This window comes from Odontesthes bonariensis, chromosome 5 (assembly GCF_027942865.1).
Source record: "Odontesthes bonariensis isolate fOdoBon6 chromosome 5, fOdoBon6.hap1, whole genome shotgun sequence".
Lineage (NCBI taxonomy): Eukaryota > Metazoa > Chordata > Actinopteri > Atheriniformes > Atherinopsidae > Odontesthes > Odontesthes bonariensis.
Window position 1 is genome coordinate 9,710,209 of NC_134510.1, and position 24,458 is coordinate 9,734,666.

General features: G+C 39.6%; 1 protein-coding gene across 33 annotated transcripts in view; it reads right to left on the reverse strand.

Annotated features, from left to right (window-relative positions):
- rims2a (regulating synaptic membrane exocytosis 2a) overlaps positions 1-24,458 on the reverse strand; it is a 140,159-nt gene that overhangs the window by 41,336 nt on the left and 74,365 nt on the right. For 9 of the 33 annotated variants that reach the window (XM_075464833.1, XM_075464832.1, XM_075464827.1 and 6 more), the window contains 16 exons: positions 23,040-23,251; positions 21,645-21,764; positions 20,028-20,127; positions 19,745-19,868; positions 18,694-18,740; positions 18,416-18,528; positions 17,285-17,332; positions 15,044-15,174; positions 14,433-14,625; positions 12,900-13,053; positions 12,611-12,637; positions 10,660-10,728; positions 8,305-8,443; positions 5,414-5,530; positions 2,073-2,258; positions 424-530 (listed from right to left, as the gene is read on the reverse strand). In XM_075464833.1, coding sequence (XP_075320948.1) covers positions 424-530; positions 2,073-2,258; positions 5,414-5,530; positions 8,305-8,443; positions 10,660-10,728; positions 12,611-12,637; positions 12,900-13,053; positions 14,433-14,625; positions 15,044-15,174; positions 17,285-17,332; positions 18,416-18,528; positions 18,694-18,740; positions 19,745-19,868; positions 20,028-20,127; positions 21,645-21,764; positions 23,040-23,251 — 1,887 coding nt within the window. Of the gene's footprint in view, positions 1-423; positions 531-2,072; positions 2,259-5,413; positions 5,531-8,304; positions 8,444-10,659; positions 10,729-12,610; positions 12,638-12,899; positions 13,054-14,432; positions 14,626-15,043; positions 15,175-17,284; positions 17,333-18,415; positions 18,529-18,693; positions 18,741-19,744; positions 19,869-20,027; positions 20,128-21,644; positions 21,765-23,039; positions 23,252-23,455; positions 23,524-24,458 lie in introns of all 33 variants that reach the window. The other 24 variants (XM_075464837.1, XM_075464836.1, XM_075464853.1 and 21 more) reach the window with 10 other exon arrangements.

The following is a 24,458-nucleotide window of genomic DNA, read 5'->3' on the forward strand; positions in this document are numbered from 1 at the left end:
ACCAGCACTTCCTGTCTGAAAGACTAAACCCGCACATTCAGGTACAGACCTTCACAAGGCTCTGTTCCTTCGTCTCCATCTTCTGAGAGAGAAATGGAAAAGGAACCGAGTAGATATGTTATGGATGCAAGGCAAAAGTAGAAACTCATGAGGCACAATTTTTTTTTTTTAAAGAAAAACCTCCTCGAACAAATGTGAAGATGTAAAGCATACTAAACCATTCCATCAGCAAATAATAATCCTTCCTTTTTCATTTGAAGTGTCAAAGTAAGCAACTGCTATAAACTAAAGCTCTTCCTAAGACCCAAACAGGTGAGTAATCAAATACATTATATCAAAATGCAAAACAGTATATATACATTTTCAAGTTTCTTCATATACAGAAACCATGTAATATGAATAGGAGATGTCCAGGTGACTTACTTCTGTCCTTCCCTGTGGGTGGAAGCTGTGGAAGTTGCCGTCCACGCCTACTGGACATAGGGGTACTGGCGGGACTGGTCTGGACTGATCCACTACGAGGATGTGCCCTACATGACAAAAAGTAGTGCACACTCCCATGAGGAATAAAGTAAAACAAGAGCCAATGGTGAATGTAGGGCCAGGCCATATTGCCCCCAAATCACAGTACTACGGTACTACATTTTTAACTAAAAAGAGAAACTACTTGTTTGGTCATAAACATATCTGTGTCTATCATTTAGGGTAAGTAGTTAATTCCTTGTAGCATAAAAAACTATAAATTTAGCATTTATTTAGATCACATATGAAGATCTCTTGAAGGCAGTCAGTGACTGTGGAAATGGAAGATCATTTTAAACTTTACTATGTGAGTTGTATCTTTAAATTCAAACTGATGCATACATCAATGACATTTGGCACATGGCATGAAAGTGGAAGGTCACATCAACTGTTGGGAACTGAGCTGCAATAAAAGATGCCAGGTGTGAATCGCATGTACAGTCGACTCATCAAGCTGCAGGGAGAAAAGAGTTGAATGCAGAAACAGCAGACCAGTGCGACCATGCGTTCAGACTGTTCCAAAAGGGAATGAACTCAAAACAAAACCAAACAAAAAATACATAAATGAAATATAAAAAAAAGAATGCCATCACAGAATAAACAGCATCAGTTGATGTTAGTAATGAAATCAAAGTAAAATGTTGGCCCAGCACTGCTATACTCACACAAATGTATGAGCAGTGTGGTGTGGTCCAAATTAAATACTAATCCCATTCAGCAAGCTGTCTACAGAGTCAGAATCATTGTGCTTGGGATATATGTAAAGAAAACACAGCACATCCAGTAGTGCTTGTTGGGACAACACAGGAAGTGGCTTGGTGGGTGGGAAAGGGGGCACTTGTGAGGGAGTGGTTAATGGGATGAGGTGAGGTGAGGGAGGGTAGCAGGGCACTGGGAGAGTGAAAGGTAGGTGAGTGTGATATGCATGTTTCTTTTGTGTGTGTGGGGGGAGGGGGGGGGAGGGAGGGGGGGGGGGGGGGGGGGCAAAGAAATCAACTGTGATTTAGTCAGGCCCAGGTAGGGTGGGAGCTCATGGGACTGTCTGTTTAGGTTGTGTTAGTTCTATAGAGGTTTTAGCTGCACATACATTTAACAGATGTGTCGCAACTCTGGAGGCTGAAATAATTTCTGGATTTGAAAAATCTAAGAGTGCTGGTAAAAGGACTGTAGCTTTGGACAACATTGTTGCTTTCTAGCTGGCAGGTAAAAAGAAAAACAGTGGTGACATCATACATAGACAATGGGTATGTACCTAGCTTGTTTTCATAGACCAATATAGAGCTATTTGGATAAGATGGCCAAGTAGTCAGATTAGCTAAGATAACTAACAAATGTAAATTCATTGCAAGAAGCTCAATATCAACTGTGATGTATCAAGTAGATTTCATTCTATTAATGCTACTTGTGGTCCTTTGGACATTCTTTTGAACTTTTCAAACTAGTGTTGAATTATTTCTCCCTCCAGTGTAGCTATTGCTCATGGAAATGACTGTACAACTAAAACTCCAGTCTGCTGTTAAATTGGTTAGCCTCTCCAATCTGGGTCACACCTCGTCATGGCAGGTGAGGGGGGTGCAGACCTCCCAGATGGCAGAGATGGCATCGACCTCATGAGTGAAGAGTCGTGGGGGCGTTCAGTAGAGCGCGAGCGGGATGTAAGGCGCTCTATTGTGGGCCGCTGGTCTGCAGAGCGGGACCTGTTGTGATACTCGTGTCTATCCATGGCTCCATGGTTCCTACAGAGGTTGTTGAGAGACAGGCAGGCACTCAGTGGGACTCCAACAGGGCAGGGATATTAGGCTGGCAGGATGGACAGTGTGGAGGGCAAATAATATTGCTGCACCCTCAAAACTCCATGGTGTATGTGTTTACGGACCATAAGTGTATTCATGTTAACAATGACATTTATTACTAATCACATATATTCCACATTTGTGTTTACCTTTTGCAAGCAGGTTGCTTTTTTTAAAGTATATTTGATCTGTAGAAAATGTACTCCAATACGCAAAACTAAAGGTGTAGCTCCTTAAACTGAATAATAGAATGAAGTTGTCTAGAAACCCTCCGTAAACAGCAGAAAACACCTACATTTAAATCTAGTGTGCATGTACAGTTGACAGTTACTTTGATTCAATACTATCTGAATAATCTCTGGTTTGCTCAACTTACATGTTTTTCTTTACACTGTGCTAAGAACATAACAAATGTGCCTGCTATTTTCTAGCTTCGTGGGCATTCATTTGCTTGGTTGAGGGCGAGTGAAATGCGAGAAAAGGTGATGCATAGCTTTAAATTGCATTTGGCTTGATGCATCTATTGTGTCCTGAAAAATACCCATTAATTATGGTTTTGGCACAGTGAGGATGAGGGCAAATCTTCTGGACCTGAAGAGCTGAAGGAAAAAAGCAGGTAAGCTTTCTCACACACAGAAAAACACAGACGGTTCAAAGGTTATTGGTTAACCATAGTAGACAAGAATAAATTAATAAAAAGGTGTGGGAGTGGGTCAGAAAAGAACTTAGAGCACAAATCAAAATAGTGCATAAAATATTTATCAAATATTTGAAAATATGGAAAAATTGACATGTGGAAGGGATTAAATCATGCACATAGTTTGATGCTTTATACGTGTTTTACTGTGTTGTAACATTCACAAATCTTAAAATTATCCTCTTTATTATTGATAATGCTAATGCTAATAAACATACCAAACTAAAGCATTTTTGTGAAGTGCAGAGGACACGTTGGCCTCTACACACTACAAATACATGGGAACAACGTCCAACAAGGCAAGTTGACGCCAAAAGCCTTAACCTTACTCATGTTTGAATCGTGAGCAGAAATTTGTAGTCATTCCTATTTTCAAGTTGTTCAAGTGTCTGTTGCCCTTGTAGAATAGAAGTCAGTCATTTGCTGTGGTTTGTGAACATAATAATTAGCACATTGCCATAATGATGCAACAAAAAAGGATTTATGGACAATGCGAAGATTACTTCTGAATACAAATATTTAATTTGGTGTGATTTGATGGATTCAGCCATGATATACATTTTCTGCACTTTGGAATAGACCTTCTTACTCATTTTTCACAGGATGCCAGTAATCCAAAGTGTTGGTTCTCTGTGCTAGGACAAGTTGGCTTTTTTTCATAATAACATGAACTTGTGGTACGCTGTGGGGCAATTCACTTGACCTAAGACACTTGCCAAAAGGCGCAAACTCCTTCATTGCTCTCTGTTGCTTGTCCATTTCTCCTTTTTTTTCTAATGCCCTTATTTATTTACAGCTGTTTCTCTTCCTGGATGCAAACAGACACAATAGGAATTCTTAGATATACCGCTATGGACAACTCTTGATTAGCTAGATGCTAGGGATGTAAGGATTTAACCAGCACACCCCAAAACCTCATTTTAATGTTAAAGATGTAATTACATCAGTTCAGACTCCTGTACAGATTTAAATATATCACAAACAGGTCAATGACCACAGTTAAAAGTCAGTTGACTATATTTCCTATACAGAGTCAAAAGTGAGATTTTAGTATCAGACAGGCAGAAGGGGTTCTCTCCAGGTACTCCGGCTTCCTCCTGCCATCTAAAAACATGCCTGTTAGGTTAATTGGTGAGTCTAAATTGACCTTGGGAGTGCGTATGAGCGTGCATGGTTGTTTGTCTTGTTTGTCTCTGTGTGGCCCTGTGATGGACTGACAACCATTCCAGGGTGTACCCCGCCTCTCACCCCATGCCAGCTGGGATAGGCTCCAGCGCCCCCGCATGAATTCAATTAAGCATGTATCAAAAGTGGATGGACGGATGATTGACTGGCAGCAGTGCACCAAGTGGGTAGCATCTGCACAGCATTTGAATTGCATTTCAGCTGTCCAACACACCGGATGCTTCACTCAGATCTAGCAGCAAAAACAACATATATTCCCACTTCACTGCTTGTGGGGCACAAAGAAATAACTACAACATTTGCAACAACCAGCACTGACATGGTTTAAAGTGCACAGTTAAACTGAATATTTACACTTCATTTGGATATTTTTAAAGAGGAAAAAAACATCGGACAAAAGCCTGTAGAGCATCGATAAAGTATCTGGTGACAAATCGGAACTCTCGTCTTCTGAGATGTCATGTTGAGTCAGTGGATGTGATTACAACTAACACAAGCAACAACAATACGCAAGATGAAGATATGGATAATGCAGTCTGTTTCTAACCACAACTTGGCCACAACTCGGTGAGGTCAAAGGTAATAACAGAACAGCATTTTGTGCCTGATTTATCGTAAGGAATTACAACCTGAGACTGTGGTTGAGAGTGGCAGCTTTCTTGATGTGTTACTACCATTAGAGTCATAGGAAAAGATAACAACGGAACCATATTTCAATCTCAAACCTGTGCCAGACTTGAATGACAAAGTAAAGAATGAAGTCTAACAAGAACTATCAAATGATTTTTTTACTTTGCTATGAGGTTGCAGTGAAGCCCAGAACAATACGCATCAGAGATGCCGAACAATGAATGAGCAACAAGCAGCTGCCAATAATAGCATGTAGGAAAAGACAACACTAATAATCACACACCACTTGATTAACAAATTGTTGGTACAATGTCCATGTATAGATAAACAACATCAATAAAGGGAGAGTCCCTTCAGTCACATAAATAGCTCTGAGCCTCAACATAGGGAGGCAGTTGTGTACCATTCGTGTACATCTACACAACTTCAGAGCTGTGATGACGTCTTAACAAAAACAGATATCTGACAGGATATCATTTTCTGTCATCACACGCATGATAACGGAAAATTAAAGACAAACGAGGGACAACTTTAAGAGACCACAAGATGGCGGATGCACAGATGCCGCATCGGTGCATTTCAATACCTCTCATAGTCATAGTCGGACGAGTAGGCGCCCTCTGAAAAGGCACGGGACATCCTAGTGGAACGCAGTAACCTGACTGCTTCCTCTCTGCAGATTGGGTATACACGATGGTTGCGGCTGGCAAAAAAATATCACAACTGGTCAGCATTTAATTGTTTTTCACCTCAAAAGGGGGGGCAATATAAAAAAGAACAACCTACAATAAATGCTGGAAGACATTTCTGGATTTCCATTACAAACATTATCCATAAGCTGAAGGTTCATCTGAATCCCCCCTTCTAAACTGAATGTATTCCCAGCTTCTAGGGGAAACCCCCTTAGCTTGATAAAACTTAATAACTATTGAGAACCTATCCATTTACAGAAGTGCCAGTCACTCTTCTGGTACAGAAGGCAGATGTACCTATGAACAATTTACATTTGCACACACAGAAAACAGTGGAGCAAATGAAGAAGATGTTTATATGATAATGAAATAGTAAAAGAGTGCAATGCTTGTTGGATAAATAGTATGGTCAGTCATCTGTTCAACATACAGTACTCCTGAAAAGTAATGTGTTGTGTCTATATTTTTAATCTTCTGCTGAGAAAATACATGCTGTCACACATCAACACAATACTCATGGCACTGATATTGGACAGGTAAATCTGAATTTACTTCAACAACGACTCAAAATATTAAACTTGACTGTTGATTCACTATAGTTTGGCTTAGTGCACAGTTAATGTCTTAATTTGGTCAAACAACAGTGAGAAAATACATGTCATGGTGTCAGTGCCATGTGTTCAACAATCAAATAGAGGCTTTCCTCTAAACAAAATAGGTCTGTGGGTTGGTACATAGGAGTGTTGGGTTGGGAAGTGGAGGTGTAGAAATGGGGCTTCATGCAAGCTCAGGTAAAAGTCTACCTGGTGTCCTTTTGAGGATCATCGATAGGCTGAGTATGTCTGGTTCGAGGTAGGGTGAGAAAATGGCTGCAAACACATGAGAGGAGGAAAAAAGATAAAGATGGATCTGAGATGGCAAAGAGGAAGGAGCAAGAGAAGAGGAAAGCATACAGAAAGAGGAGGATAACTGGAGATAGACAAAACCATAAGCAGACAGATGGAGACTGGAGAGGTCAGCAAACCAAGCGACCAGAAGATTTCTCAACGACACAGGATGCAAAAGGGCTGAGAGAGCTCAAAGGGAAGGTTGATGTAACTGTTTCAAAGAGGAATACAGACAAGGACAATGGGAGCTGAAAGAGGGTTAAGCAATCAAAAGAGGAGGAGCATTTCTCGTTAACTTTAACGCATGGACAGATATAAGAAATACAAAGAGAACACCAGCAGCATACACAGAGGAGCAAACATAAGAAAAACCAAAGCTAAACCATCAAACTTGCCTACTGTCACCTCTACTGGGTGATTACGTGACTTCTGAATAAGCTGTTACATTCAAGATTTTGTTTTTTAAAAACAAAACCTCAGCATCAAAAGTTGGGAAAACACAAGTAAGTAAAATGTCAAGAAATTCTAAACAAAATGAAGCCTCACAAAAAGCAATAAAATCCCGTTGGGGATGTTTTTAATAGTGTAGGTGTTCTGGGGCAATGCCAAATTCACTGTAACTCGTTTCCTGTTTCAACAGTTTTCAATAAATAACCAGATATAGTTAATTAAGGCAGATGGAATACACTCAAGTACGCACTGTCCAACACAATTTAGGTAAGTGCATTTTCTGCATCTGACGCTGATTTAGGCCGAGCCTCAGAAATATCAAATAAAGTTAATTGGACGAGGGAAAGTAGCTGTGGCCTGGCACTGCCAAGGCTTTGATTGGACTCTAAGAGCTACATTTTCCAACCCTTACAGAAAATAAGTGCTGATGGGGGATAACTGACCACTTTCCCTTAACCACTTCTTCCATAACGATAGTGAAAGACAAGTCAATATAATATGGTTTACTCAGCATTAATACCATTGGCTCCAAATGTTTTCTGCATAATTTCTGCCACCTGATTCTGAGATGGAAAAAATTAATTGATTATTTCTTCTTGGGCAGTGCAGTTATACCCAAGCATGAACTTTTCAGACACATCACTGAAGCTGCAACTGAATATTTATCTTCAAGAGTCGTACTTTTACATGAATACTTTCTGTTCATTTATTTTATGCAATACAAAAAAATCATTCTTCTGTGGTAATCTGGGGTCGATTGAGATAAAGGAAATAAGTTTCAATGAGGGAATTCATATTCTTTTGGCATGTCAGAGAAGAGAAAAAAAACATTCAAACAAATCAGTTTCCAGAGAGCTTCAAGGCAAATGGCCTCAGCCCTCTATAGATACGCTTCAGCCCCCACATGAGCCTGTCAGCATCTGGTCATGCATACCCACATATGAGGATGCATTCACCATGTGTTTGTGTGTGTGTGTGTGTGTGTGTGTGTGTGTGTGTGTGTGTGTGCACACCGGTAAGGTCACTATTGTCTGTCTTAAGACACTCTGTGGTGCTCCGCTCTAGTAAAAGAGCTGTACTGAGAAGGTCGAAGGTCAAATTATGGGTCCAGATTTCTGCTGTGAGACACAGGTGGACTGGACCTCACATCTTGTAGTTCACTTCTGTTCATTTCATGAGGCACCTGGCCTCATGTTTAATTGGGGAATTGAGAAGCTGAAAGATATGCTGCATGGTATTAAAGGAGTTCCACAGTAATCCAAAGTAATCCATAATAAAGTGCATAATATTTTTTGGGATTTCCATACAAGAAAGTTTAGACTGAAACTGTTAAAAAAAAAAAAGAAAAATTGGGACATGAACATGATCATAAGAAATTCAAACAAAAAGAAAAAAACATCATGTAAATCCAAACTTAACAGGTTAGTCTGTTGGTTAACTAAGGTTACCTGGAGGGTGGGGGAACACTGGGAGAACGCGACCGTGCTCGATTTATATCAGCAGACCGAGAGCAGTGGTTGGACGACATGACCTGCTCAGGAACAGACAATGTGGAGCTCTGGAAGTCTCTTCCATTTGGACGATAGTCTGTGAAAACAAGAATGGATAAAAAAAGAGATATGGAGGGAGTAACAAGATCAGCAGGGAAATACTGGATCATTTCAGTTGATCCTTACTTACAACCACATATTACACGGCTGGTGTTGATAAGAATTATGAAGCAAAAGCACACCTCAATGTGGGACTGCTGTACTTTTGTTATATAAATAGTACAGCAGTGTCTCTTGTGAATAAAAAATTTCTAACTGACGTGATGCAAGTCCAGTTTGACCACATGCAGTAATGAGTTAGAGAAAAGAGACCAAACTCTCTAAAACTTACACGAAATGTCACTTCACTCAAGTTATAGATCCCCTATTTTCATTATGCTGAATCTCTGTATTCCAAAAATGAGAACTAGCTTTTAATAAAAAGTGCAATTCATCTGCTATGTTAACATTGTGCATTAAACATGAAAATAGCCTTTAAAAAATCTGTAACATTGTAATGAATTTTCTCTGCTAGACTGATTAGTTCATTCGACTTGAAAGGGTTCATTAACTGATAATCAAACACGGCTAGCAGCCATGGTTAAGGTCAATGCTTAGCACTATTAAAGCTGATTGATATGCAATAGAGTGTGTAGCACATTAAAGAAAGTTAAAGAAAAGCCTGAATCAAAAGTTTAAAAGCCAGGAAAGGTAAGTAAAGTTGGAGGAAAAAGATAAAGAAATGTTGACTTTCACTTAAGGAACTCTGACACACTAATACAATACAATTTTCTTTTTGATGGGAAGTAGTTAGGCAAAGTAGTGGGTAGAATAAATCTGTTTAAAATATCTCAAAATTAATCCCTATTTCAGAATAATGCAAAATTCCAATTAGTAGATTGTAACAAACTGTAGTTCTACCATTCTTCTGTCTTTCAATATAATAAAGAAAAGCTAAAAATAAAAATAAATCAACAAAATCTCCGCGCCTTTATGACCTATATAGACATAAGATTTGCCATTTCTGAATAGCAGGCCTGAGCCTCCCGCAGCAGGACCATCAACTGCCTCATAGTGTCACATCAAGTACTTTCTTCATCTTAACATGCTGCATCACGCATGAGTACAGCCTGCTTGTTAAACACATACAAAAATGCTAACCTTTGTTGACAATTAATTGGAATTAACAAAAAGAATAAGCTGCATTAGTTCAGAAGTGGGGAATATAAGATGGGGGTTAAAACAATACTAAATAGGTGGCTCAAATAAGAAAAAAAACACTGACTTCTGCCTCCACTCTCTTCTTCTATAACATGCCTGGTGTGCTGTGAGAACCAGGCAATTAAAATATTATGTTCAGTACACAAGGAAAAACTGTATTCTCCTCATTTGAAATAAAGTATGACAGTAGATTAATGCAAACACTGCAGGTTTGGGGCTGAGTAAAGAAGAGGGTGCAACCAGGACTGAGCAAAGGGGTATTCCCTTCACTTTGAATCAAATGAAGATAGATTAGCATAGTGAGGCTGTGAAGGGCTGACGAGAATGTTAAAAAGGCTAGAGAGGGGTTTCCCTCACCTATGGTACCATCAGCGTCTCTAACTGACTGGCTGTCTGTCTGTATGACCGAAACTTCGCTACAGAAGCTGAATCTATTCTCCACTCTCTTCGATGCATTCCTCTCTGTTTTCCATGCACTGCCCTTCACTTCTCTGTGACCTACATTTGCTAATAGGGATGTGAAACATTATCACATGCTCAACGAATAGGCCGCCTTTTCCATCATTCAAACTATCAAAAGCATTCCAGCAAACAAGGTCAGCACATTTTATGTGGTCTTCCATTGACATTTTTCCAAAAAAAAAAAAGACATACTGCATTCAAGAAAAAGGTACATGCTGCTTATCAAAACTGTCTTCAGCATGTAAAAATAAGCAGAATGTTCTCTTTATTTTTAACCCATTTCAGCATCCTTCAGCTATGACTTTCTCTATGGTATTGTGGCTTGAAGCAGCTATGCTTCTCCTTTTCTGATGTGCAGCGTGGGTGTTTTGCTGGAGCCTTAGCAAAAACAGCAGAAAAGCAACTTGTAGTGCAGAGGAAGACTAACGCGTAGCGCTCACTCTGCTTCTGCTTATGGGGTGCAGCATTTTATCTTTCAAATTGTATATATAACTGTGTTTTTAGGTTGTCCAGGCCTGGGAAGCATGTGACTGATGGTGATAGTCTATGTACGAACTCTGCTATGTTCAGTCGTGGTTAATTGTGTATTACCTGTTATAACCCCAACACCGTCCTCACAATCGTAGTCTGATATTTCGCTGTCACTTATCCTCTGGGATCCTTTGAGAGTAAACAGGTGGAGAGAAAGAGAGATGGGGAAAAGAGGGAGAAGTCATTTTCATTCCCTTGTTGATGAATTTACCCAGTTTGGCACATTATGCTCTCCTTTGTAATCTGTACTGGTTAAAGTGAAGGACCAAACCGACACAAGCAATGCAGCATTTCACTGCTCGTCTTCTACAAAAAATGTTGATGTCTCTTCATCTAAAGTGTGACACTGTCAAATTGCTCATTCAATCATTCAATGTACGGGTGAGGATTGGAGAAGTGATATGGCTATACAGCTCTTCTTCATCCCCCCGAATAGCCTTATGACTGCTGCCCCCCATTGCACCACCGTCACTGCTCAGTCAACTTAAATCAAGTGGACATGCATGCTTTTTCAGAAATAACAAGTGCTGCACTCTGGCAGTGCCACTCCCAATTTCTCATTTCAGTTGGCTGAGAACTTTTTTACAGCTGTCAGCTCTTTCACCTCTCACTAACGCACACGCTCAGAAAACTGTCCTGGTGGGGGGCGAGTGAGCCTTAATTGTCTAGAAGTACCAGCACATAGAAGCATTCCAGTGTATAACAGATTACAACATGGTCATCTAAAGCAACTGAACCATCTCCAGGTCATAGAATGTAACAGTGGTAAGTGGGGCCAAAAAGGTTTTATGGGTTTTTGTATTCTGATCATTCTCACTGTTTTTATTGTTGCCGTCATTATTATTATTATTACAATTATTATCATTGCTATTATTATTATCATTATCAGTTGTAGTAGTATTTGCTGGAGGAAAGTATTACGGACTCCAACATCTCTTTATGCTTTTCAAACAATACAGCCAGACCAGAAAAACTAAAAGGAGGAGGCATTGCAGCACATGTTAACACCAGCTTAGATCATCCTGGACAAGTTTCATGGAAGAAGCATCGCTGAACCCAGACACTGAACAGCTGGCTGCGGGTGTCTGTCCGTGGTGTCTGCCAAGAGAGTTCACCTGTGTTACCTGCCAAAGTTGCACGTGACATCATCAGCTCTGTTGTTGCCAAACTACAATGCATCGATGACCATCTCTGGAGATTTGAGCCACGCCTCTCTCTGCTACACTTCCAACTTTCCAACGCTTTGCTAACTGATTTCTAATCTTCTTAGATGATTCATTCATTTATTTATTTACTCATTTTTCCTCCATACATTATGTAGCAACTTGCAAAGATTTTCCTTTTGGAGATGAATAAGGTGTGATTTAATTCAATTCAAATGCACCACCACCGTTTTGGATGATCAGAATAAAAAAAACTATGTGATAAATAAAGTATTGTAAAAGCAGGACAGTCCTTTTTTGTCTCCTGTAACAATATTGAGAAACTACTTACGATCAAGAAACACAAACACAAGCAAAGCAGAATGGGCAAAAAAAGGTTCCAACAGTATTATATGCAACTGTAAAAGGGAAAAACTTCACAATGGGCCAAATAACAAACGGAGAAGTATGAGGTCAAGTGATGCCAGTTAAGACTGGAGGACAGTTTTGGTTATTAAAATACCGACTTAGGATAAGGACCAAGCAGAGCTTTTTTTTTTATATGGTTGTGGGTTGAAGGGAGGGATTGTGTGTTAGATCATAGGTGAATACAGAGAAAGAGGACTCTGTCCTAAGTCTCTGTTTCCCTTGTGTGTGCATATGTTTTGCTACCCTGATTGGATTCCAAGCAAATTCTATAAAATTCGAAGCAGCTACCCACAGAAATCCATACAAGGCAGCAGAAACATGCGGTCTTTATGGAAAAAGGGGGTGGAGAAAGAAAGCACAATGATGCATCTTTGAAGAAGACAGAAGAACACTCAGATGGCCCATAGGGCAGCAATGCCTGGTAGTGCAGGGGCCTTTACCTGAGTTGTAAGAATATGATTCTTTGCCTGTGAAAGCAGAAGTCATAAAGTTGATGTGACATGGATAACAAAAAAAGGAAACAGAACTCCAGAGGGCAAATTGAGGAGCAAATTGACCATATGAATAGTGCAAGAAGTTCCCAGTTTGCAAATAAAAAAACTGAAAATTACAGATCTTTTGAAAGTAATGAAGACAAATAACTTCTTTAACTTGAGGCAGAACATTTAGTTATATTACTTTTTTTATTCAAATGTATTTCTGGGTCAGAAACCTGTAGGTGTTCCTTACTCTGCAGCCGCCTTGTTGGACTCTCTCCATGGAGCTGCCTACGCTGTGCATTCGGAGAGGCACGTGGGAGTGGGAGGGACGACACATCATGGGTTTGTAACTTGTACCAGTGAGGTTCATCATCCAGAAGAGCCGTTTCCAGTTCAATCAGGATCTGCCAGAGGAAGAAGGCCGTGGTAAGGCCGTGGTAAATTGGTGTGAAAGTAACACGGTTGCCATCAGTGATGGAATTACGACATGCAATACTTTCTTGTGCCCTATAGTCCCTGGAGCTCTTACAGAGAATGTGAATCCCAAACAAACCATTTCTGTTCATATACATTGTACAACAGAAATGAGTATACGCTTGTGCAACATGCTTCAGTGTCTAATTCTAAATTTTGCCACCCCATAATAACTGCACTAAATGTGTGAGTTGACAGGTAGCATATTTCCTCTTATTAATAATAGAAAATAAAAATTTTAGGGAAACTACCTGGACCAGAAATGCAAAAAAATAAATGTGGATCTTCTGTGATCACTGACACACAAGTTACAAAACCTGTGATAAATAAAACAAAATTGAGTATTCCTGTAATTCTTAATGAGTCTAATCAGACATGAAGACAGTTTCAAATGACAACAAACAATAGATTCTCAGTTTTGGGCCCATGGGCTATGTTTTTCTGAAAGTCTGCATTGTGGCTCCACATGGAAAAGAAGAAGTGAAAACTGTTATTGGGAGACTTTCCAAAGATGGCCAGGAAGAGCAGCGACCGCCTAAAAAACACTGGAGACACAGTTGCAGTAATAAACAGGAGGTTTTGAAACAGCCAGAGCACCACAAATTACAGCCACAACATCTGCCTTTCTAAAGTTACACCATTGGATGCGTGCTGCTTGAACAATTTCCCATCGAAAAACAGAACAGCACAACCCCTCTATCTGAGAGAAAATGAAAACAAAAATCATCAAAAAACAACGCGTACATATAAAGTAATAAAAGGCCATTTTTTATCTGTTAGATTTACAAACTTGTACTGAACTCACATGGGATCAATGGACGCACAGCAGCGACAGTTTGTCGTACATGGATCTATGTCATTAGTACATGCCGGCCTTGTGGGTATAAAAGATACAGTATTTAACAATGTTGGTAACTTAGTCCACAGCTGGAAGGTAACTGAAATATTGAATGTGTGTGGTGTGCATTTGTGATTTTACATATAATCACAGTTAAAATGTTTGCCCCGTTAATGCGATTCATTTCAACCAGTCTGTGGTCAGTGTCGTTGACTGACATGTGCACAGCGTCTCAGAGCAGAAAACTCTGCTTGTTTTTGGATGACTTTGAAACCTGATTGTATACCTCATCGATTTTTTTTAATCAGTCATGTTTAGCTAATTGGGTACTAAGACATTTTGCTGAGATGTGGCAAGGAATGCATATTTACTTCTGCCTTACTCGGACTTCAAGGGCTTAACCCCATTTAAGAAGATAAGCTGAGATACTCTCAGTTAGTGTCCCTGATGGATGGGGTTTGATTTTCTTACCTCTCCAAGGAATTCGCTCTCCTCCTCCCTGACTCTGGCTTGGTCCCACAATGTGATTTCCAGCATGCGCTCTCGAAACTCCCGCCGGTGCACCGGCGAATACATAAAGGTCTGATTCCATTTGGGCTCTAAGGATTTCTTTACTGTTTTTGTTCTCCTCTTGCTTTTGTCGCTGGAGGAACAATAATTCACACTGTTTTTATTTACAACCTTGATAGGGAAGAACCACGAATACAACAGATCAAAAACACAACACAGCACAGGGCACAGGGCACAGCACCATACCATGGTAATTATGAGTAGATGTCATGATTATTGAACTACGTCTTTCAATATATCACCTTTTGGAATTCATCATCATAAGGAAAAATTGCAGAGACATTGTTAACCGAGACTCAACAACCAACATTATTTGACATATCAGTGTTTTCAAATTTTTGCTAAAAGTAGTGGGTATTACAAAATGGCACATGACCTTGGGACATTACATCAACTACACCAAAATTAAAAAAAAACAAGTAATCAGCATATGTGGAGGATGGAGGATGCATGACATCGCAATAAAGGAGCTGGGTTGAGTAAACACACGAAATAATGGTTTCTACTCTTACCTTCTATCAGGGAGGAAGTAGATTTTGACGTAAGGGTTCCTGGGTCGGCCATCTTCCCTGGGTGGCAAGTCTTTGGCGCCCAGAATGGTGACAATTAGCTGATGGCCCACTTTGTCGTACCACAGTTTGACCTGCAGGGGCAGAGCAGAGACAACATGCTGAGAGACAGCTCAGGACTAATATGACGATGAAAACACAGAGGGAATAATGCAGGAGAAGATGACTTCATCTAGCCTGACCTGGAGTCATTAGAGGTGTATTTATGTCTAATTTTGTTGAGTCGAATACACATTTAATTTTTTATCGTATTGTGTCTGGCCTCAATGTAAGGTCTTCTCCTGTATTTATCCTTCAGGAAAAGAGAGGGAGATGTTGAACTGTTAAGAGGATGCCATGTCATGCGAGTATTAGATGTCATTAAATTATGAAACTTCTACTGCAGATTAATTGTGTGATAATACAAAAATGGTCAAAACCCTTCTTCAATGAATTCAATGTGTTTTGTTTGGTTGTTTTTCCATGGTGCCATTAGTATTCATACATCTGTCTTCACTGTGTCTCATTTATGTTAAAGATGTTGCTGTTTTTGCTAATGTTTGTTTATGTCTGTCATCAAATTTTCCCCTGTAGGGATTAATAGAATTTATTAAATGGAACTGTACAATTGGCCTTAATGTCATTTCAACTGAAGTGAACAAAGTTGAATGCCAAAGCTGACATGCTCTGAAATTAACCATGTGTTCTTAAAATGATACTTTCTACCACTGATGATGTCTCAAATAATGTTCTCTCGGATACTCATTGGGAATGGATATTGACAAATCAATCATGCTGTTAAGAGATATATCAAAGACAGTTCAAGCTAAAAAGGAAGTATGGACTCAAGTGAAAGACACTTAGAAGGCAAAGAAGTCAGACTGAAGCCTTAAAGCAACAAGATGAGATGAGAAGTAAGACTTCTAAGTTTTTGTCCATACTTCATTAAAAATGTGATTATGGAGAGGGCCTGCACTGTTTACAACTACAAGCTATACATGCAGTATAAACAGAGGCAGAAACAGACAGCAGGGGGCTTACAGCAAAACAAATTGTACCAAATAATATCTGAGCTTCCAGCCCACCTTAATTAACTGAAACTTGGCCTACAAGTAGATACATCTTAATCCATTCACACATATAAAACCTTTTTCTTTACTCCGCATCATGTGTTAGAATTTGAAAGCCCCCAGTGCAGATTTGTGTTGACGTCTATGTGCTGTATTATACATATGAACCTCATTCCCATCTTTTAAGACCACAAATCTGATCCAAATAATGTTTGTCTTTTAGGGAAAACATTAATGTGAATTACATATCCAGTGTTTAAAGCAGGATCATTAACACTGAAGGCTAACTAAATCAACAATCCTGATTCACACAAAGAATCTTCTTCAAGATGAAAAAACGAAAATCATTAAAAAAAAAAAAAGGTGGCCCCTGTTCAGTAAAGGGGAACCTTTGATCTTACTGAACAGGGGCCCTTTGGCAGGTACAATTTGCTTATTCATCAACTCTAATCTGGAAAGGATGATGCAATTCGGATTTAGTTTCCCAAAGAGGACAGTGAACTTGGTGTATTTTCCCTGCAACATAAAACCACACAGCCATTAGCTGTGATTTGCTAATTAGCATTACTTCAACTCACATGTGGAGGGCTTCTTCTGCATATGAATGTAAAGTTTGAGTTATCTATGCCTGGATTCATGTTATAATGAAGCAGAAAAAAACCAAGTCCTTGGGTCCTTAAAAATATTATAGAGACCAACTCCTTCATTGCTTTAGACAAATTATCAAGCATAGGGTCAATCACTAAGTTCAGCACAAAATGAAAGAAAAAAAAAGAATAGAAAGAAAAGAAAAGTCAGGCAATGAGCGAGTTTGTCTTAAAATATGTCCACATTAGTTGAGCATGCACTACTGTACTTCAGGATAATGATGTGAGCTGGTTGAAATGTGTAATAGGAGCTTTAATCATAACAGTGATACCAAAAAATCACACAGAAGAAAATGACACAATGCACTGCCCTAACAGGGAAACTTGAAGCTTATAATTTCCCCCAAAATGCATTTTTAAAAGTATGGAAACCAAACAAAATAAGAAACAACAAAAAAAGAAAAAGAAAAGGAAAAGAAAAAAACCCAGTCAACAATTGATGAGCAAAAACCAAACACAGTTTGTGCCCTTCAGACAGGGCCATTTACCTGGACCCTAGGGGTAAAAGGCGTTGTTCTTCTACTAAGGCTTTGGCTCTGGATAAGTAAAATTAAACAGCAAAAGAAAAAAAAAAGAAAAAAATGCAATAAAATGAAAAATCCACAAGACAAAAAACTCACAATACACTCAAAACACAACATACATTTTGTAGTTTACATGAGAGATCTGTGGCTAGGCTGATTCATTCTTATTCTTTTTTCTGTCACCTTTCATGTTTTGTTTTTTTCTTGGTCTGCTTTTTTGAAGATTACTTATCCCTTAGCGTTCCTGCTCTGTTCTCCTCTGTTCTGCATAAACCTGATCAGCAAGTCATTCCAGTGTTATATCTCCCATTCATCTCTGGCCCTCTTCTCTGCTTCAAAGCCTGCGTCACAATGACGTTAAACAGAGCTGTTAACTATAAAAACACCAACTGGAGACTGCTCCGATACAGTTTCATTTTAAGTGAAATTACTCATCAGGCACAGAGAGCCTTCCAAGGTTCATACAAAGAATTGAACTGTTGAGTGATTAGTCAGTTTTTTAGTTCAAGGTCACTTCTCAAAGAACATAAGAGCTAAACGGCCGAGCCTACTTTTCTTATGGCTGACAGGACACGCTTGCATCTTAAAGCTTATTAAAACTATCAGTGTGAGATAAACAGATCGAATGGACAGCCTATGAAACTGATACTTAGACCCAATCTCAGTCAATCTAAACCATTTCCCATAACTATCGACACTGAGAGAAAAACACATTCACCGGAGGTGTTACACCGTTGCTAAAGCTGTCTCCCGTGTGGATTCTAAATTTGACAGTTGATTTATCTTTTGCTTTAACGCTGCCCTTTACCCATTTACCCCAGGAGGGTTTTTAGACTTGATAATGGACAACACACAACGTAACCCGATCTACAGTTCTGTGCTGGGTTGGCAAATTGCCAGCTGAACAGGCTGAGAGGTAAATGCAGAGCAAAGGAGATCTAACTATTGTATGAACTTAGATTTCAATCATAATTGTGCTGGCATGATACATTCCTGGTGTGAATGTCATACTTACTAATTATCTCAACAGTTGTCAAATTATTCTAAAAAATTAGTTTTACTAATTACTTTTATCTGAATGTTGAGGTTACTTACTGAGAGCTGTCCTGACAGGTACTGGGGGGCATCCCTCAGCATGCTGGGACTCATAGGGGACGTGACAGAGATTGAGGGGCGATCCATCTTCTGAGACTCAAAAGAACTCGAACCTGACAGACCACAATAACACATTCAGATTATCTAGTGCTTATTTGGTTTTAACTTGGACTTTTAACAATATGACAATATGCAAGAAAGCTTGCCATGTCAAATGTTTCCAGGCTGATTAATAGAATAGAATAACGAAAAACACTGAAGATCATTACAATACTAACTTGATTCCAGTTGTGCATGTGTGCTGTCCGGTATTCTTGGAATATCTCTGAAAAAAATAGATGAAAAGAGAATGAAGGAAAGAGCATGGCAGAGACAAGAAGAGGGATGGAGTGGATCAATTGGAGCTAATGCTGAATACACAGTGTTTTAATGACCGTAAGCATCACATTAGTCTTCATTCATCCAACAGCCTCCTCAGCAGCACAGAGGTATAGAACTGATCAAGCAAAGGTGCCTCTGTTTTTCCTCATAATTTTTCCTTAAAAAGCAATTGGAGGAGAAGTTACAAGCGGCAAGATTTCAGTTTGCAAAACAGTGTCGGTCGTTCCCATACAAGGCCAGAGACCCAGAGCTGGAGTGGGGGAGGGGTTGAATAAACTCATTCTCAGATAACATAAGCTTTACTTCATCTCATATTTCCCTTTTAAAGTCTCCATATCATAAGATATTTAAAACAATTTTTTTTCTGTCAGATGAGAAATAACTTGACCATGACAAGAATTTGAATGAGAATGACTCGACAAACATCAACTCTCTGCGACTGCTTTGAGAGAGAAAAAGTTATTGACGTAAGGGATGTCTTATTCTAAAGACGCAGTCTTCCAATTAGTTTTAGTTGTTTTAGATTTTGTTTTTCAATGTTGACAAGGGTTTATCTCAAAAAACAAAATCAAATCTGATGATATATTGAGGGTCCATAAATGCCCAAAGGTTTAGTTTTAGTTGCTTAGTTGTTAGTGTATTGACTATCAAGCATTATGTTAAGTTACTTTGCAAAGTAGACACTAGATTGTTGAATTCACTGTAGTGATTATTTCTCACAATAACTTTTACCAGTGTGAATTTAGTTAAAAGCAGATACAGGTAATAGACAGATCCTTGACCTGGCCTCACTTATTACTAATCAAAAATTCCATTGTAAGACCACAAGTTATGTGTTATGGTGAGAGCTTGGTGTGTTAAAGTCAACAAGAGCATCTTGTAAGTCATTGCCAGCAGAAAAGTTGTGTGAAGAGGGTAGTATTTGGTTGGCACTGATTGAGTTCTCACCCTATAGGCCGTGATACCACCAGCTCCACCTGTGGCTCGGGCTTAGATTCTAGTATGATATTGTAAACTTCTTTAAATGTGGCTCCTTGTAAAAGCCTCCCATTCCACTCCAACACTTGATCACCTGCAGAAACACAACATGGGATGTTATAAATTGAATAACTGTCTTGCCACAGTGTCAGCAATACACACCATTACAGTATGCACCTCTGAAACAGAATGGTTGGATTCTACCAAAGTAGATTTGTTCAATTATCCCCTCTCGTGTGAATGTTTATAATACCTGGTCTGAGGTGTCCAACAGTGTCTGCTAGACTTCCTTTCCTCACTTTAGTGATGAAAGCGCAAAGTCTGCCAGATTCTGTCATCTTGCCTCCCACCACCTGTAGAGGCAGAGAGAATTTAGCATTGGATTAGCAGTTAAATTCATTTGTAAATTAAACCTGAGCTGTGCTATTATAACTGCAGATTTAATACACCAAATTGACTCTGCATGGCAAAAAAAAAACCTCTGCATGTAACTTGAGCAGTGCAGCTCACATACATGTAAATAGGGAGAATTCTTTATCTTTTTAATGTCATGACTTCAGCTATTGCCTATAAAGATGTGAGTCATCAATAAAAGCATTACAAGGAGAGGGTCGATGGTAAAAGGGAACCTATGCCTTTTTTTTAAAAATGTCCATGGCTCCAAGAGAGTGTCCCCAGGGACACTCTCTGGTGTGGCTCTGTGGTTCTGTAACAGTGCACGACCAAAGGCTAGAGCTGTACTGTGGAGTCCTGAGCTGCTCTAGTCCACTGCACTCAGCTTACATTGGCATCATACAAATAAAAATCCCTCTTAATGGCAGCTGAATGCCAACATACAAAGGAGCTTAGAGAAGTCTGGTAAATGAAATGGCTTTATGTAACAGGCAGGAGTTAGAAAGTGTGGCTTGCAGAGGAGATGAGAGAGAAAGATGGACATTGAGGGCGAGGCTGGCAGCCTGACTGATGGACTGACTGGCTGGATTGCCGAGCTGGTTGGCCGCGGCTGCTGAGCGGACAGAAATGCACAGAAGCATTGAGCAGACACAAACATGCCATTTCAGGAGGCTCATTCAATCAGTAATGATTTTTCCCCATCTTGCTGCTCTTAGTTCTCTCTGCTTGTGGCAGGCTTTATGCAGTGGTGCAAAGTGAAGTAAAATGTTTACAGCAAGAAAAAAATGTTCCGCTTCAGCAAGGTAGTGACTACAGTGAAACAACAAAAAACATTTTTAACATAATTGGAATGACAACAACATACTACAGTAATAGGCTGCACTGCTCTGAAAGTAAGAGGCACCACTGAGCATAGAATGTAAAAATGCACTTAAGTATGATGACATAATGCAGAAACACGAGAATAACTTAAAATGAATTAAACCAAATATTTAAATTGGCAAATTTGGACAGAGGCTGTCATGCCTTGGGGTGACTTAATTTCCTTTGACCAGCTGATAGCAGTTCAGCAATAAGTTTGAGCTCAATATTAACATTGGTATTAATCAAAAATATAATCAAGTCGGTGGTGAAAATGAATACTGAAGAGTACTGAAATGTAAATAATTGTGATAAACCAAAGGTAAATTCAGCCAATCTCTAAATGATGAACTTCAGAGCTGAAACATCCTAACAATATGAGTATAACTGTGACAGATGTTATTGTTGAATTTCCCAAAGATTCCTAGACTCGATGGGACTTCAAAGTGAAATCTCTTATTAAAAAGATTGTGTCAGTGTGATAAATGTGATTGTTTAAAATGCTATTGTTGGAGAACAGTGATGGATATCCAGCGTGAGGGTGCAGCGCAAGTGCATCATTGTGTGTACCATACCCAGAGACACGGTCAGGTTGTCAGAAGCATCATAAGCTTACCTTCAGACCAAGCAGAGCTCCTGAGTCACGAGGCACACTTCCATCCTTCATGCGCTTGTTGAGCAAGATGCGGCCTATTAGGCGATCCCCATCTTTGGATGGCTGCCATGTAACCGGGTGCTACAAGGTCAGAGCAACAACACACCTTTTGTTTAACAACTCGTTCACTTGAACTTGATCAGTTCAGACCAAAGCAAACAACAGTCTGTGGTGAAAAGGGGAGGTAATAATTTACTTAGGAAAGAAAAGTTCACACAAACTCTGCTGATTTGTACAGAATGCTTTGATGTTTGAATGACAGACTACTCACTGATTTTCAATTCTATGATATTTCTATAGTTTGCTGCTACTAGTGAATAAATGCGTTGATGAAAAGTGGAAAATTTTAACATCAAAATAAAGTTTGTCAGTTAGACTTGGATACCACTTCCAGAGCTTGTGTAAACCTGCCAGTGTGAGGGTGGAGTGAGCTTCATGCAGCATCTCATGCAAAGTAAAGCAAGCAGCCCCAACACTCCTCCTCAGACCAGCTCATCAAACAGGAGCAGGAAGAGCAGAGTCTCACTCCGATGCTTCACTGCGCACAAACATACAACCACGATCAAGAGGAGAAGTGAGGGGAAGCAGACAGTAAAAAAAGGGGATGAGAGGCAACCACTGACACAACCAAATGAAGAAGACCATTTGGTGCCATATTACAAATTCAGAAAGAATGAAACACATAGAATATAGAGTACAGCCATGAGACACAGAAAGGGTGAAATCACAGACAAAAAGAAGGGAGTGAAAGGGAAAAAAGAAAAACAAATGTTTCCAATTTTTGTGCAAAACAAATTCAGTCTTCCCTGTGTTGTGTGCTTTTTGGGTTTTACTGTAGAAGTGAGTGGAAGGTTGGCAGGTTCTGTCTGGACTGGATGCTGTGGACAGGGCATTAGAGTGAGAGGGACGGGCCTGAGAAAAGGTGTTCCTATTGTGCTAGTCAGGACCTCTGCAGAGCAAGAACACAATATACGAAGGAGAACGAGCATGCAACTAGGAGAGACCCACATTCCCGTGTGCCATGACAAACAAAGAGGTTGTGTGTCAATGCCCTTTTTTTAACAACTACTGTAAGATGTGTAGCTTCTGTTGGGGGAGCAAAACAGCAAGTACAGGAAGCAAGCAAAGAGTGTTCCCAAAAGACCTTTTCGGCAACACCGAGCAAGGTGGAGCCAAAAGTAACTGAACAAAAAGAAACGAAATCGCAAGAGAAATCAATTTATACAACTTTAAAAAATCCAAAAAACAAACATCTCATCTTGTTACACTTAGTGACAGAAAGCAAACAAAGACTGAATGGGTAGGTCAAAAAATAAAAATAATAATCATAAAATGCAGGCTAGATTGTCTCAGTACCTTCTCACTATGGCTATGCTCCTCGTTTAGGGTAGTGCTACTGCACGTATCAACTCCCGAGTCTTTAACCTGTGGTTCACACCATGCCAAGTCCTCTTCAAATGAGTGTCCCCCAAAGCGCACCATTTTCTTTTGCCTCTCAGATAAGGTGTGTGTCGGCTCGGACATAAATGCCTGCTCAATAGTTTTTCTTTTTCCCCTTTGACTGTCCCCTACAGGTGTGGGATAAAAACAGAAAGAAAAACAGAAAAAACAACATGCAAAGGTGTAAATAAAACAAAGGAACCATGAAATGACAAAAGACTCAGGGAGACCGGGGAATGGGGGAGGAGAGAGACAGAGAGAGGGAGAGAGAGATGGGGTTAAAGGGCAAAATGTAGGAAGGGAGGGTCAGGGCAGGGCTCCACATGTCTCACCAAAGACATTGGGGAGGCCTCGCTGCTATGCCATGACGCATGGTCCCACCAATGGCCATCCAAATCTCCTGTAAGGTGAGGGAGGGAGCGGGAGGGCGCACATACACAAGAGAGGACAGCGAGAGGGACAAGTGAGGACACCACAAACCACGCACACACAGCCCGTCATAATACAGCACAAGACAAGACATCCAAATATTCATTCGTACACACACACAAACAGTCTCACATACTGCCATAACTCAAATGGTGATCATCATGTGCAACTCTAAAATCCCTGTGGAGACAGAAAGATGCAGCTCAGGTTGTAATACACGAAGGATCATCACTGCTCTCACAAGCTCCACACTACAATTAGAGAGGGAAAAAAGTGCTCACTAAATGGGTCTAGTTATACCTACAGAGAATTCTGTGTTTTCTTGAAATTGAAGTTTGAAACTGAACATAGAAAAAAAGCAGAAATGATTTTCTTATCCCATATAAGAAGACTGTTTCGGGGGCATTTTCCAACCTTAGCTACCTTAAGCACTGCTTTTCAAATAAATTTGAATAATAGTAGATTTAATTCATCAGGAATTATCCTGGGTTGCTTTACAGTACCTAACAATACTGATCCAGGTCAGTAATTCCAATCCAGTATTTCATATTCTAAAATATCTTGGTCCTAATTACACATGAAGTGATGACGAGGCACCAGAATCAACATTTTACTTTAAAGAAAAGAAAATATGGTCAATTTCTTTCATTTCTTTTGCTGTATCTGGATCTTTTTAAAGCAGGCATTATCTGATCCTTAAGGGGATAGGTGCAGTGCTATTTCTCATGACAAACAGCTTATCTAATTAATGTAGCTATCATTTTCTCAATTATCTAAAAACTGACCACAAGATAGAGAGTTAGCATCCAAATCTGATTAATCTATGATTAAAAAGTCAACTGTTTCATGCATGTTAACTGCATTATGCAATATGATGCTTCAAAACTGAAGGTTTCTATAAAAGAA